The 16596-nt window shown below is 47.8% G+C and overlaps 1 protein-coding gene across 1 annotated transcript in view; it reads right to left on the reverse strand.

Moving 5' to 3' along the window:
• LOC114652382 (probable E3 ubiquitin-protein ligase HERC4) overlaps nt 1–16596 on the reverse strand; it is a 71742-nt gene that overhangs the window by 18429 nt on the left and 36717 nt on the right. Inside the window, exons 12-16 of the mRNA XM_028802754.2 lie at nt 13649–13844; nt 10486–10634; nt 5550–5612; nt 3444–3524; nt 3245–3364 (exon numbers count right to left, since the gene is read on the reverse strand). Coding sequence (XP_028658587.2) covers nt 3245–3364; nt 3444–3524; nt 5550–5612; nt 10486–10634; nt 13649–13844 — 609 coding nt within the window. The remainder of the gene's footprint in view (nt 1–3244; nt 3365–3443; nt 3525–5549; nt 5613–10485; nt 10635–13648; nt 13845–16596) is intronic.

Consider the following 16596-nt stretch of genomic DNA (forward strand, 5'->3'; position numbering starts at 1 on the left):
GCTACCCAATCAGAGCACACAGTTAAGTTCCTGTGTGCTGCTGATTGGCTCAGCGACGGAGTGCTGCATTAACCAGGAAGTCTTGTCTCACTCATTCATCATTAACGTGCTCCTGCTTCAGGGGCCGTGTCCAAGCGCCAACAGAAGATGCAATTGATTGCAGAAAAGGTAAAAGTTTTGGATATGTTGAAGGAAGGGAACAGCTACACCGCTGCAGGACACCATTACAGCATCAATGAGTCCACAATTCTTTTTATTTAAAAAGGAGGAAAAGCATATAAGATCTACGGCCGCAGTGTCCTTTAACCAGGGTGCAAAACGAGTTGCAAGTGGACGTGATAAGGCAGTAGTCTGGATGGAATCTGCTTTAGGAATCTTTGCAACAAGGTCGACGACGTCATGACCGCCTACAAGCTGCTACGTGTACTTCGCTATACAGTAAGTGTAAACTTATCTACCGATTTCATATTGCTTAGCAGTTGTCCCTGTTATCAATAGAGTAGATGGTGGGTTGTAAACAATACAGGGAGGATTTAAAAACGTCCAAATACACGTTAAATAATTAAATAAATATGGTGTCCCTACTTCGCGGAAATTCAGTTATCGCGGTTAGCCTTGGAACCTATCTCCCACGATAAGTGAGGGATTACTGTACTTTCATAATCCCTAACCTGCTCTGCATGTGTACCACACCAATGTTTTTGAACATCTTTATGAAGTCTTTTATTTCAGACCCCAACTGGACTTATGAGGTTTTCAATTCCACTTGGTCCAGGCAATTTTACATAGTCATTGACGTGCCATCTTGAACATATAAAGTTTTTAAGAGCTAATAATAATAATAATTCTTTGCATTTGTATAGCGCTTTTCTCACTACTCAAAGCGCTCAGCAATTGCAGGCTAAGTGCCTCGCTCAAGGGCCCAGCAGAGCAGAGTCCCTATTGGCATTTACAGGATTCGAACCGGCAACCTGCAGATTGTCAGTGCAGATCCCCAGCCTCTGAGCCACAGTGTGTCTGCCAAAAGCATTCCAACAACTGCGAGGTTAGATGTCCGTGATCTTGTTTTAAATTGTTTGTAAGTAGGGTGTGACTTACAAAAGTCACCGTCTCATGGGCTGTTGCTTCCAAAAGGATGTAATGTCTAGTCTAGTGGGATGTCAAAGTCTCTCTCTGAGAAGATCACGCCTCGACCCAAGAGATTTTTATTATAATAGAGATATATATATATATATATATATATATATATATATATATATATATATATATATAGTGGCACGCGGCTGGGGGGTGGTACCCAGCCGGGACGCCCAAGAGGAGGGCTCACGCGTCCTCCGGACCATGAGGGGGCGTCCAACCTGGTTGTGTAGGGGCCCGTGGTTACCGCCAGGGGGCGCCCCGATGCCTGGAAAGCCCTGGACCTCAGCACTTCCTTCCTCCACACCAGGAAGTGCTGGGGTGAAGAGGAGCAGGGACACCAGGAGTGCTTCCGCCACACTTGGGAGTGTTGGTGGAAGATTGACGGGAAGCACCTGGAGCACATCCGGGTGTGTATAAAAGGGGCCGCCTCCCTTCACAGGACGGCTGGAGTCGGGTGGAAGAGGACGAGGTCTGGGAGAGGAAAGGCATTGTGGACAGAGGCCTGGACTGTTGGGGTGATTGGTGCTGTGGCACTGGGTTGGTGCACTACTTTATTGTAAATAAACATGTGTGTTGGACTTTAAAAGATAGCCCGGACACAGACAGATGGACATTTCCCACAATATATATATATAAAAAAATATAGATATATATATATATATATATATGTATATTGTCACAAGCGGCTGGGGGACAGACCCAGCCGGGACGCCTGGAAGGACTGGGAGGTGGCATATTCATCCTCTGGGCCCTGAGGGGGCAACTGCCCTGGATCTGGAAAGGACCACGGGAGAGGAGCAAGGAGGCTCAAGCCCATGGGGGCCCATGGTCACCGCCAGGGGGTGCCCCGAGTCTCAGAGAGCCCGGGAAACATTCCCGGGAACATGGAGGATGATCCCTCCAGGGACACCGGTGCTTTTCTGACACTTCCGCCACACCAGAAGTGTCATCAGACAGGGCACATGGAGCCTATCCGGGTCATTACAGAAGGGGCCGCTAGAGTCGGGAGTGGGAGCAGGACGAGGCGAAAGGCGGCCCACAGACAGTGAGAGAGAAGCCCAGAGTAGGGGTGATTGGTGCTGGGGACACTGTGTTAAATAAAGTGTGTGTTTTTATGAAGAGCTGGTGTCCGTGTGGTTGTGTCCAGGCTGAACCTCTCATAATATATACACACACACACACACACACCAGTACCGGCGCACTGATCATTCCTTTGCTCAGAGGTTGATGCGTTTGTTCCTTCCTGAGCTGATCTTCTTTTCTCCACCCTAGCCGCCCGCTTCTTCTCTTCTTTCGTTGCCATCTTTTCGCGTTAAAACTGATTAAGTCAGTCAGTGTTTGTGTTGCAGTTACTTAGTATGTTTTTGTTAATTTTTCACTGAAGCTGGCACTTAAGTCTTCAATCTGCCTCAATAATGATTTAAGATATGAAGAGGTAGGGGAAGTGACGGCAAAGGTGGTAAGGATGAGAACGGTGCCCATACATACAGTATGTGCTGCCCGCTGCTGAGAGTTGATTCTACAATGAAATAAAATACAAATAAAAAGAGGAATAACCTTGTAGGTCAATCATCACCCTGAGAGCGGACAGTAGACGTCACGTAGTATCTGTGTATCAAATTTCAGGTCAAACGGTTTGCGAGCTCCAGGTGATTGAAAATCCTGGACAGACAAACAGACAGCCACGCTAGCGTATTATATATAAAGATATATATTTTATAATATTTTGAAATGCGTTCTAGTTTGGTTCGTTCCCTGTCTATTAAACCTAGAGGGGTGGGGCCGCCCGATGCTGCCGCTATAGCCCCGCCTCCAGCGCTATTGCAGAGCCAGTGTTTCCAGTAATGGTTGCCTGGACATTGTGGTTAAACCTTCAGTTTTTGGTTCTCCTTTTTTCTGATTACTCTTTGCTCACTGAACAAACTCATCAGGAATTAAGACACTAACTAAACATCAGAAAAGTGTGTGAGCAACTGGACCAAAGAGGACCTCAGATGGCAGCCGAGTGGTTACTGTTAATAGGAGTTGTCACCGAGGGCCTCAAACTCAAGAAGTGCTAAATTCATCCCATCGTTTGCAAGTTCCTAACGGTGACAAACAGTACCTTCAGTGGGGACCGATACTGAAATGTGTTCTGCTTCAGCACCCGGAGGGTATCTGCCAGGATGGTCTCTCTGTTGACAAGCAGATTGTTGGTTCTGAAAAAGATGTCACTGGCCATCGTCTGAAATAAACAGCAAACACTTGGTGACCACCGGCTGTGTCATCGGGGACGTCAAAGCCGACGGCAGGGAGATGCTTACCTTGGTCTGCATCCGCAGCAGGAACAATTTAGTGTCCATGTCAAGGATGCAGGGGTACTGAGCGAAAAGGAACGTCTGGTCCTGAAAAACATGAGGTGTATAGTCAGGACATTCGTCACGGAGATGAACGGCACGGTGACATGCAGTTTTATAGCGCCTTCCCATCTCCCGGTTCAGTCTGTCTCAGCACCCTTGATGCTCTTCTGTTGACCACATGAGCTGTGCAGACCTCTCATCCACAGCTCACATGACAGGTGACAGCCCCAGTCGTCCCCAGGCACGTGGGTCTGTGACAGGAGCCGCTGTGTCACCTGCACAAATGTCACCAACAAATCCACTTGTGTCAGGTCCCCCTCTGGTAATTGCAGTCTTAAGATCTTATCAACTGCATTTCTTGTAGGACGTGTCCGGCCATCTGCAGAGGTGACACAGGGAGAGGGCTGGCTGACCGTTTTAGGCAGCATGTCTGCTACAGAACAGAAGACGACTGTGGGATGGTGGCCATGACACGCTTCTCCAGTCATCGTCAGGGCTGTCTTAACATATGGGCACTCGTAAGACAAGCCTGGTCATCGCCAGTCCAATGTCTGTGTTCGTTGGCCTATCGTACCGTTGCCAGTATGATTTTCTCTTTGAAGCTCTGCCTCTGAGGCCAGCATCCCAGTGTCGTCTTTATTCTGTTGCAGATGATGCTGGGATTTGGTGTGTGTATTTAGTGAAGGAGCCAACGGAGGACCTGTAAGGCGTTTGTTTCTCACACTACACACTTCTGCTTATGCGGTTGCCCATGTCGGCCTGCCCAGATCCAGTTTGTTCTTTTCTCTTGAGACAATAGTAGACACCTTTATATGAAATCTATCTGTCATAAACTTCATTCTGTAACGGAAAATAACAGACAGCTACGTTTCTTGAGGAAGCGGATTCATTGGGTAATTGTTTAACCCAGGGCTGAACTTTAGGAACGTCAGGACCTTCCAAAACCCAAGCGGACAGGACAACAAGTCTCAGTGGTGCTAATGCAATGACAAAGGTTCTCTAATAAGTATGAACACATGACGAATTAAGGATTAGCTTAGGGAGCTGACCATTAGGACACCGAATGAATGGCTGCTGAAAATGGGGCTTTACAGTCCCACTTTGTTGTTGGATTGCCTTCCGGCGTATCCATTTTGTCTTTTCACTCTTTGAGTATATTTGAGTTTCTGAGCCTTTGTATAAAACAAAACCTTTTGATTTTTATAAAGATTCCTTGTCTGCCCTTAGTTATGCAGCCCTAGGTTTACGGTGATCCTCTCTCTCTGTTAGGGCATTTGTTAAAGTTATCTGGGACAGTTAGTTTTGTGGCCAGTTTCCCAATTAGAGGGTCTGCTACTCCTGAAGCCATCAGGTCATCCCCCCCACACCCGGGAACTGACCGAGTCACTGGTGGGTGCACCGGTGTGGATTCTGGCTTTCTCTCCAGCCAATGAGGAGGCCCCCAGTAAAGAACTCTTCACTTCATAACAATATGATATCTGAATGTCCTTAAAGAATGACACCCACGTCATAATGGAACTCCGGTCCAAACATGGGAGCGCTTTGTCGGCACAGAGTGCTTGAAGAAGGGGCTCATGACCCACGACACAAATGGGATGAAGTGAAGCAGAATCAGCTGTGGAGAGGAATACAACTGGGCAGGGGAGAACCAGACTGGAAAGTGTGGCTTGTTTAACCTTCAAATCTTACACCAGGGTGTCATGGCGCTCTGTAAAGGTGCTCTATACAAGAATTGACAGGTTTAATCCATAGTAGTGACTCCCTGGAGTTTATTGGCCAAGTCCGCTGGGCTTAGATGTGGGAAGAAACTGGAGAACCCTGGAAAACCTCAGGGGAACACGAAGAGAACATGCACACTCCGTACTGGTGGACCAGGCTGGGCTTAGGGTAATGGGACAGCAGCTCTGACCACTAATGTTGCACTTTGACTGAATTCTGCATTTCCTTGTTGTGGTCCGATTTTAAATGTAATCAAATTCATTAAGTAATCAAGGAGCAGTGACCCCTGTCTAAGCAAACCACAGTCTGAGGCCTACATGCTGTCTTAAAATAAGCAAATAGGTAACATACGCTCTTCCCGATGTCGATGTGAAATGTTGTCTTTGGAATTCGCCATCCAGTAGCAGAGTTGGCCTGTTGGAGAAAACAAAAAAGACACGCAGGTTAGTGTGGTGCAGTGACGTCGTCATGTGTCAGGCCTGCATCGGTGACCCGCGCCTTTCAGGTTCTCCCAGATACAAACCTCAGAACAATCCTGATGAGAACAGGCCATCCAGCCCAACAAGCTCATCCATCCTATTCACCGAGATCCTCCAAGATAACATCAAGTAGAGACCCGAAGGTCCCTAAAGTCCTCCACTCTGCCTGGTCACCTAAAAGTGTGTCACTGTTGTCCTGAACTTCAGGCTCATTAGCAAACAGAGTCCCAAAACACACCTCAAAATGGCCACCAGAGAGGGGAAAACCGTCAGTCAGACCCCAGCTAGTTACAAAAAGGGGCAAACGTAGAAACTTTATAAGTCCAAAGATTTATTTATAAGATATAACTATAAGAGATGCCCCTTCGGTCTCAGCTTTCAAAGACTCACGACTTCAGTTTAGCACACCCTGACTAGAGCTGCTGATTAACTGTACAGACTGCATCTCTGTTGTTAGTCATTAGCACTAAAACATAAGTAACATGACAGTTAGAATTTGTTACTAACCCTCACCTCTTCTGTTTCTCTTCTCGGTACTCAAATGTGCCACTTGGTGCCACAGCCCACCTGCCTGCCTAAGGTAAAGTCATCTCTGATGGAGGATTGCAGGATTCGTGGAGTAGAGGGGTCCTATCATCGGATTGGCTGGCCCAGCGCTGTTTCAGCTGTGGAATGGCCAATAGGGGGAGGCAGCTTGATGGCTGAGGTCTCCAGGACTCTGAACAAATCCAAATCTTATTATAGGATATCATCTACTATTAAATTCTACTCCGCACTTCTAAAATGTTTATTTTTATACTGTATTGGGGATTTGCTCTGTTCGGTGTATTGTGTTGTATTGGCCCCCCTTCTTTTTGACACCCACTGCACGCCCAACCTACCTAGTAAGGGGTCTCTCTCTGAACCGTCTTTCCCAGGTTTCTTCCATTTTTTTCCCCTACAAAGGTTTTTTTGCGAGTTTTTCCTTGTCGTCTTAGAGAGTCAAGGCTGGGGGGCTGTCAAGAGGCCTGTTAAAGCCCATTGTGACACTTCTTGTGTGATTTTGGGCCAAACAAAAATAAATGGCATTGTATTGTATTGTATTTATTTCTAATGCTTTGTGGCGCAAAAATAAGCACCAAGGAGAACAAAACCAAAAGGAGTTGCCGGAAATGACCGAGCAATGCGGGGAAAACACGACCCTGTTACATTTCACATGGGGGTCTGCCCCGGCTGGGGTTCACATCCACGTCTTATGTCCTTTTTCTGTTGAGCCGTTTATTCACGTTAATGTTGCTTTTGGAAATTATTGGCTGTGTAAGAGCCAGTCTTAGAAAGTTAAAGCTTTGAGTTAGTGATTGCTTAATTTGAATCTTATATATAAACGTTGTGGATGCTAGAGGCGCTGTTGTCCCGTTGAACCCGCCAGACAGACGTCCAGGACACACGTTTAAAAGCACCCAGAAGATTCTTTAATATCTTCTTCAATAATAATGCACAAAGCACCGCACACTCCACAATTCTCAATAATAATTCAATAATCACAATACAACAATCATTTACCAATACCAATCCTGCTCTCCCAGCAGCTCCGTCACACTCCCACCCAACTCCGGTTCAACTGCTAGGCTTCCCACAATCCTTTTTAAAGTCCATGACCTGGAAGTATTCCGTCTCCGGGTCAAACACCTTCTTCATGTGTCCCGGAAGTACTGCAGGTTTCCGTCCTCGTGACTCCTACGTACTTCCGGGTTAAGGTCATGGTAATGTTCCCCTGGTTCTTGGTGAGCTCCCCCTGGTGGCACCCACGGCACCCAACAGGGCTGAAGAGACGGACTACATGTCCCATACTGCCCTGCGGGAATCCGAGGAACCGTTTCCATCCAGGGGAGCTGCCATCTAGCGTCCTGGGGGATGTAGTGCCCTGAAAAGGTTGGTTTCTTTAGTTGAGGGACGTCCCGGCTGGACTGAAACGTCGGCCGACCATCACAATGTTTACACGTGGAGGTCTGTCTGTCTGTCGGGTAAGGGCTCCACTGATGAAGAAACAGAAAACTAAATGTCTACGCGTGAAAGTGTGTCTGTCTGTCTGTCCGGCCCGGAAGTCCAAGGCTCAGAGAGCTGGCAAGGTGGCCCCAAGTTGATGAGTCGGAAGAAGAAAGTGACTCTGTTGCCAAAGTGAAACCGCCGAGAAAAGAGAGAAACTCTTACACAAGCGAGGCGAACACAATCGGCAAAATGAATCCTCCTAGGAGAGACACCCAGAGGAGTTCCTTTCAATGACCTGACATCTCTACATTTCAGTTTCAATAGTTTCTAGGACCTCAGGCTTTTTACAGCATGGGCTTACACAGATAGTTGAATCTACATTTCTTTCATTGTCATAGATGATGGTGTCATCTTGACCCCCTGTAAGTTAATATGAGATTGAACTTTTGTGTTCTAACTAAGACACAGTGTGAGCATCGAGTCCGTTGTTGTTTAGAGCAGGTCCCATTGCTCAGGGTCTTAAAAAGAACGATTTTTAACATAGAAATGGGACAGGCATACAGTTCTCTGACTGTCGTTTTTGAAACGTTTAGAAGTGATTTGTAACGATTTGAAATGTAATGAGATTTGGAAGCTTTGAACCGAACTTCTCTTAAATAAAAGCTTTTCCAATTTTTGCTATTTTCAGAGTGTTTTACTTTGAAGTTTAACTAAAATTTTAAAAAACAAAGATATATTTTTGTCTGTGGAATCATTTGGACACGTCAGGTTTACAAGCGGGCGCTGCAGACGTTTGGTCATTTTGGGTGAATGCAGCTACAGGTTGTGTTTTCTCTGCCTGTGTTTTGTAGGTGGTCTCCGCCAATCATGCCCAAGAACTGCCCTCCGCTCTACGTAACTGGAGGGTCTCCCACAGTTCCTGGTGGTTCATTGCGGATGCGCTTGGGAGTCGGTGAGGTGTCTTATGTTTTCACCCGTGCTTTGTGACTTATCTTCTGACTGCCCTTCAGATTCTGTATTAACACTTTGTTTTCTGTTGGATTTGCCTTTAACTGGCACTGTATGATATTTCACAGTATTACTGAGCACTTTTGTTTGTCACTAACAAATCTTTTGTGATATGTGGCCGGCCGTTCGTCCCGGCCAATACCCCAGGCCGCCAGGTGGAGCCCTTCCTGCAGCATGGAGGTGCCCCGAATGCCAGCAGGGAATTCTGGACAATGCAGTTTTTATCCCCAACCCTGCTGGATGCCGTGGGGGCCGCTAGGGGACGCTGCAGGGAGGAATAAGGATTATTTGCCCTACGCCAAAAAAATCCAAGAAAGGATTTTTATCTAACCCGGAAGTGTTCCTAGTCACGTGGACAGAGAGGGCGAAACACTATAAAAAGGACTGTGAAAGGCCAGAGTGTTAAGCTGAGCTGGGTGGAAGGGTGGCAACGCGTCTGGGAGTGGAGGATTGTGATTGTTTATTGATTATTGTATTGATTTATTATATGAGTATTGTGGAGTGTAGGTGCTTTGTGCACTTTAATATTGTCCAAATAAATAATTATTGGACTTTTACCTGGTTTCTGAAGCGTGGTCAGAGGGTTCAAGGGGTCGAGAGGACCACAATCTGTCACACTTTATACTGTATATATAGGGGGGTAGCGCTGCTGCCTCGCAGTTCACCTCCCGGGTCCTCCCTGCATGGAGTTTGCATGTTCTCCCTGTGTCTGCGTGTTTCCTCCCACAGTCCAAAGACACACAGGTTATTGGCATTGGCGATCCTAAATCATCCCTAGTGTGTTCTGGGTGTGTGTGTCTGTGCCCTGAGGTGGGCTGGCACCCTGCCCGGGATTTGTTCCTGTCCTGTGCTGGCTGGGATTGGCTCCAGCAGACCCCTGTAACCCTGTGTTAGGATATAGCGGGTTGGAGAATGACTGACTGACTGACTGACTGACTGACTGGCTATATAGAGACTCTTTTTGTGCCCTTGTTACTAGCCAGGTTGGACAGTTTTTGCCCTCTAGGTGGGCATTTTTGAGACTGCACTGCAGTAATATTTCCATCCATCCATTATCTAACCCACTATATCCTAACTACAGGGTCACGGAGGTCTGCTGGAGCCAATCCCAGCCAACACAGGGCGCAAGGCAGGAAACAAACCCCGGGCAGGGCGCCAGCCCACCACAGGGCACACACACAGAGCTCATTGCTGCACCTCACATTTCTCCCCAGTATTTGAACAGGAAATGTGCCAATTCAGTCATTTTGACTATAAAAAAAAGTTATTGGAATCATACAGGAAACAAATTTACAGCACAGACCAGTGGACACATTTATTTTATGCTATCATTATCAGTTGTTTTACTTTTCATGATGACAGGTGAGGCTCTGCTCTGGTTTGAGACCAACACAGAACTGATTTGAGATTGTCAAGATGGCGGTTTTAAAGGCAAGTAGAGGAAGTGATATCATTGATGTGGTCAGGACTGGAAGTGACAACATTGATGGGGTCGGGACCAGAAGTGACATCATCGATGGGGTCGGGACCAGAAGTGACATCATCGATGGGGTCAGGTGGAATTTCCCGTAACTGGTCTGCAGAGAAGTGACATAAAGAGTCGATGCACTCCGCCACTCCCTGGTCTAGCGTGGGATTACTCTCATTCAGGCCCTTTAGCTGCCTCCCATGCTCACGTGTCTGACACTGTCTTGCCCCCAATACAGCTAAGACTGACTTGGAGCCCCCTATAACCCTGAGTGGTACAGACAGCAGAGTAAAGTAGATGTTAGAATTTCATAAACTCCCCACCAACAGAAGGTTTGCAAGACACGGTGGCCAGGAGGTCTTACATTGCTTAGCTTCTGGAGGACACTTAAGGTGTTCTGCAGGGCCTCAGAGGATCCTTCTGACTGCAGGAACATCAGCTGGCTGGAGGCGTCACGACACACAAGTACGAGTTTCTCAAAGGCGTCTGCGGGGATTTTTCTCCATAAGGACTCTGCACCAAAAAAAAAAAAAACAAAAGACAGAAAGGAGTTGATGAGAATGAGAACAGCGTCTGACACCCAGAAGATGTCACCCTACCGTGTCATAAGAGCCAACCTTTTAAAGACTGGAGTTTCTCGATGTAGAAAGAATCGTCTGCAACTTAAAAGCAGCAAAGCGTCAATATCCAGTCACCATTAGGGAGTGGATGTGGAGCTGGTCCATATTTAGGGACCCCCATCAATGACAGGCTGGACTGGTCTCATAACACCGAAGAGCGGGCTCTTTACCGCGCTCCTTCAAAATCACATTACGTAGAGACCTGAAGGTCCCTAAAGTCCTCCTCTCTACCACTCTACTTGGTCACCTAATCTGCCGAATCAACCTAAGCTGCTGTGGCGTTTATAAGGGATGGGCAGGAAGGGGAATACGGAGATCTGATTGGAGCTCTCAGTGACTGGAGCAGGAACAACAGCCTGGTTGTGAACACATTGAGGACCAAGGAGAGGATTGTGGATTTCCGCAAGTCTCAGCTTCCCATTCAGCCTGTTAACATCCAAGGGGAGGACGCTAAGGGGGTGCAGACTTATAAATATCTGGGTGTCCACCTGGAGTGGCCTGTGAACACACTTGTCCTCTACAGGACAGGGCAGAGCAGGCTCTTTTCCCTCAGAAGGCTCAGATCATCCAACATACTGTATTGTCACATATGTGTGAGTAGGAAGGAGCTGATTGGACCGAGGGAACGTAATTCCACACCAGGCCAGGGGGTGGTGGGGTGCACTAAACCTTCTTCTGTTGCCTCTGCAGTCCAAACACAGGAAAACATGCCTGAGTCACCCTTGTTGAGGTCACTTCCGGTTCCGGCGCCCTGAAGAACATCACTTCCTGTTCCGCCAGGTCACTTCCTGTTCCACTCTTTAAAGATGCCATATTTTCACAAAGACAGCAGTTTAGTTGTGAACTCTAACCTTTGCACATCAGTGCCATTTTCATACCCTGTTGCAGCCAGGGATATTATACGGGTGGCTGGCTGCCCCAAACCTTTTTTTGTTTGAGTGTGTCAAGTCGGTTTATTTCACAACATCTAGCGAAATGCTGTCTGTGTTCCATTAGTCAGTCAGATAAGAAGACAAAGAGGCTGGACAAGCCGGTGAAGAAGGCAGGACTGTGGACCCAACTGGGAACGGTGGTGGAAAGGTGCAGGCCATCCTTGACAATGGACATGGTCAGAGTCGTCTCCTCTCACGGCGCTGCAGAACACAACGCTTTAGAAGATCGTGTGGTCCTACTGCTGTGAGATTTGACAACACTGTCGTCAACCCAAGTGATTCATGATCTGCTCACCACTCTACCGTCCAACGCTGCAACAACTGACCATTTGTACTTGTGGCTATGTGTTTATGTTTTGTTCTCCTTGCTATTATAATAATGGCTTATCTTATTATTAGCTTATTATAATAATAGCATGGACTGGTCTCATAACATCGAAGAGCAGGCTCTCCTCCCTTGGCTGGGGTACTGACATCCTTCACATCTTCTACAACTCTGTGATGGCCAGTCTGTGGTGGGCTGGGCCAGGAAATCAACAACTGGAAACCACCAAAAGCTAATTAAAAGGACCAGCTTGGTTATGGGACGCCTTCTGGACCTGCTGGACGTAGTGGCGGAGCAGAAAATGAAGACAGCATTACGAACAATGCTGCACATGGTCTCTCTGACACACTAACACGGAGGACTTCCTGGCAACAGATAATGTCAAGAAATGCAACTGGGGGTCCTTTATACCACATGCATCTGTATAGCGCCTCACTGGGACTGCAAAGGCCAAGTCAGAAGGGTGTTTCCGTCATTCTTATGCACATTTCAGAGGGGTTTGTTGTTTGTCATCATAGAATTGTAGTACAAAACATGAAGACCTCTGGTGCTCCCAAGATCCTGGCCCTGGCCTGTTAGATGGTGAGCACCAACAGGTTGTTTACAGAGGCTGCTCTTCCTGTCACAGATGTCACTTGTCTTCAGCTGTTTTCTCTGGCATGTCACCTTGTTGTTGATCAGTTTTCCTATGGAGTTTCCTACGGATTCACAGGGGCTGCCACCAGCCACACATTGTTCTTCATCAGCATGTATCACGTCACAAGCTTCCAACTAAGACCAACGTCAAGGTTGTAGTCCCAGTGTTTTGTGAGTAATTGCAGGACATACAGACGTGGAGAAATTGTTCAAAATTATAGAAATAATTAAGAACATGGAAAGGAACGAATTTATTGTGTAACGGGAATGCAAATGTAGACAAATAGGTTGGTCCCTTTACAGCTCATTCGAGATGAAAAGTGACAAAACAAAAAGCAGTTGTCCCCTGTGTCCCTGCACGCCTTTGAGAGGTCATTGAGTAAAGCAAAGTAACTGTGACAGGAGACCATGTGTTGCTTCTTCTACAAAGATCTTCTAACATGGCCTGGACACATTTGTTGGGACCCTTTAGAAAAGACCCCAAATCATTGGATTCGAGTGACTTTTCAGAATCGCCCTACTCTTGAATTTGTATCACACACGTCTCCAATCCATCATTCAGCCGAATGAAATGGAGAAAAGTCGTCACTCTGCTGTTTGGTGTCATCGTGTGCCTCACACTGAATGTGGACCAGAGAAAGCAAAGCAGAGAGTCGTGTGAGGAGATCAGAATGAACATGACAGACAAGCATGTGAAAGGCAAAGGCTAGAAGACCACCATCTTCAAGCAGCTGGGACAACAGTTGCAAATATTATCAAGAATATGACTGTAGCCCACCATCCCTGGACGCGGCCACAAAAAGAAAATTGACTCTAGAATGGCAGACAAAAAGCCAAGTTGAACTCCAAGGTGGTGGTCCATCAGTCTCTGACCACATCATCAGTCGCTTTTTGAATGGAAGACCACCCAGAAGGAACCCCACATAAAAAAGCCAGATGGAATTTGCTCAAATGCATATGGACAGGCAGTATGTCAGACATGTCACGGACATCCCACTGGCTCTAAACTCTTACCCAGGGACAGGGGACATCGAGAGTTTTGCCTGAGGATGGCAGCCGCCATGATGGCTGTAATGGTGCCAATGTCGTCCTTTTTTCTCCGAAGTACATCAATGAGCTCGGTCACAATCAAGTAGACCCTCAGGACTTCGGTGCTGGCAGGCTTAGTGGGCAGATGAGGTAGGAGTCTCCGTTGGACCACCGCTTTTACCTGAGCAATAAAAAGAGAACAAAAATCTAAAAACAAAGCCGCTTAGCCCCTCACAAGGCAGGAATCCACCCTGGATGGGGTGCCAGTCCTTTACTGGGCTCCCTCATGCCTGTCAGACGCTTCTTTAAGATGGAGGAGGAAAAGACTGACAGAGACACGGGGTGAAGGTCCACATAGGTGAAAGAGGGGATTTGGACTGGCTGGCATCCTGACTGGCATAGGTGTAAGTTTACCCCAACTGGCACCCAGTATAACAAATGATTTTAACAGATGGAATCGCATCCCACCCAGGATCAGTGACACTTTACCTGGTCGAGACAACTTTATAACGGATGGATGGGCACCTTGCCCAGGATGGCCAATTCATTACTTCAGCCTTCCAGCCTTCTTGGGGGGTCACGTCAACTCCAGCACTCTGGTGGCTCTCCCCTCGTTCACACCCACAAGATGGCATGGGACTTGTAGACCTGCTGGGTTTCATGGGAGCCAACAGGTGGAACTGCAGGGATCACAATTCGTCACTTTAGGGACACCAAAGTGTTTTTTTTGGGTGTGAGGCTATGGCACTGGCAGTACTCCTGGGTGCTCTGGCATAAAAGGGGTCACTCTGCTTTACCCGACGTCATGCTGGTGGACTTTCTGAGTGAAACCGGGAGATACGCATAAAAGGAAAGAAACAAAACAAAATAAAACAAATACAGAGAACCAAAATTGAAATGCAATCCAACAGGCAGGAGATGAAAGCTGAACGAAAGTCGCAAGATGAAATTCAGCAAAGCTTTACGTTAACTGCAGATCAGAATAAGGAAGAAAAGCTAGGCTTGTATCACCGTCACGAACAGGTCATGACCTCCAAAGCCACGCCCTTAGAAACGAGGGTCACAGACCTAACGACAGGAACTCAAGCATGGCAGTGATTGGGGGACCTAAAGTGGCATCAAAAAAGCATACAACGATAGGAATGGAACCCTGGACCTCAAACAGAACTGTTGATATCCAAATCAGGCTGTGGGAGCAGGCACTGGTACAGCGTGGTGCCGCACCCACCGCATGACGAAGCAGTTCGGGATCCCAGTTGGCAACCCACCAAGCAGACATGCGGCCCAGTCCCACCCTCCGGAAATGACCCTCTATCTGCCGCGGCCAGGTGTTACGTGGGCATCCCCTTGGCCTGGTCCAGTCACTTGAGTCCTCAACAATAAGCCGGATCATCCTCGGGTAATCGCTCCACATGGCCGTAGTGCCGTAACTGACGCTCCCTCACAGTGCAGGTCATGTGCCTCATTCGGGACTCCGTGAGCAACACAAAGTCACACCAGCGGGACCCTCTGGAGAGACACACATGAAGGAGTCCAGTCTTCATCTCAGGTCACTTCATACTGTCCACGTCTCACAAAGAGGGAGCACCAGGACTCTAAAGACTTGGACCTTCGTCCTTTACAGAGATATCGGGAGTGCCACACACCCCTTTCCAGTGACCTCATGACCCTCCATTCTCTACCAATCCGTCTACGGACTTCACAGGAACAGTCACCAGAGGCGTGAATGTCACTGCCGAGGTCAGTAAACCTCTCGATGATGAGGTTGACACTCTCTCCGCAGACAGACACACTGCTGATGGCCGTGCCCAAGAGGTCATTAAAGGCCTGGATCTTTGGTTTTTATCAAGACCCTCACCAGACCAGACACTCGGACCCCTCACTCAGTCTCTCAAGTGCCTCCATTGTGTCCATGAAGATCACAGCATCGTCAGCAAAGTCAAGATCCGTGAATCTTTCTTCACCAGCAGATGCCCCACAGCCAGTGGACCCATGTGGTCCCAGTCCATGTGATCACTGAACAGAGTAGGAGCAGAACACACCCCTGATGGACCACAGGATCAGCTGGGAAAAACGCAGAGGGTCTGCCTCCTCCACTCTGCACAGCACTCACAGTACCAGCGTACAGGTTGGCCATGATGACCTTGAGGGGATCCCACAAAGTCTCAGGAGGTCCCACAGGGCAACTCGATCAACTGGGTCAAACGCTTTACGAAAATCAACAAAGTCTGCTAAGAAACTAAACCGATATTCACGTTTGCACCCCATGAGAACCCTCAGTGCCAGGATGTGGTCGATGGTCAACTTCTTAGGCGTAAAACCAGACTGTTCCGGTCACTGGTAGGTGAGCAAGTGATCATGGATCCTATTGAGGACGACCCTAGCAAGGACCTAACCTGGCACCAAGGGCAGTGTTATCCCTCTTGTAATTGCTGTCATCCAGGTGATCCTCCTTCCCTTTCCAGATAGGGATGCCAAGTCCTGTTTTCCAATCAGCTGGGATGATGCCCGTCTCCCAAATGGAAGCAAAAATTGCTGGTAATGCCAGGAGGACAGACTGACCACCAGCCTTCCCTACCCTCAGCTGGTTCACCACCTGTGCCATCTCAGTGAGACTGGGGGGTTGGAGGATCAGCCTCAAAAACCACAGACCCAGAGATGTCCTAACCAGAGGATCAGCTTTAAACAGCTGCTCAAAGTAGCCAGCCCAGCGGGTCACAACTGCAGTGTCATCCCTAATTGTGACATAAATAAGGAACAGGCAAACGAGAGCAGCGACAAGAGGTGGGACGTCTAAGGGTGGTGTGAGACTCCAAACCCTGAAGCTGGGGGTTCATATCCCACTTCTGACACCATGCGATCACAAGCAGGTCACTCCATCTGCCTCTGGAGGTGCAGTGGACCCCAAATGTTGTAAGCTGCCCCGGACAAGG

This window comes from Erpetoichthys calabaricus, chromosome 5 (genome assembly GCF_900747795.2).
Source record: "Erpetoichthys calabaricus chromosome 5, fErpCal1.3, whole genome shotgun sequence".
In the NCBI taxonomy this organism is placed as follows: Eukaryota; Metazoa; Chordata; class Cladistia; order Polypteriformes; family Polypteridae; genus Erpetoichthys; species Erpetoichthys calabaricus.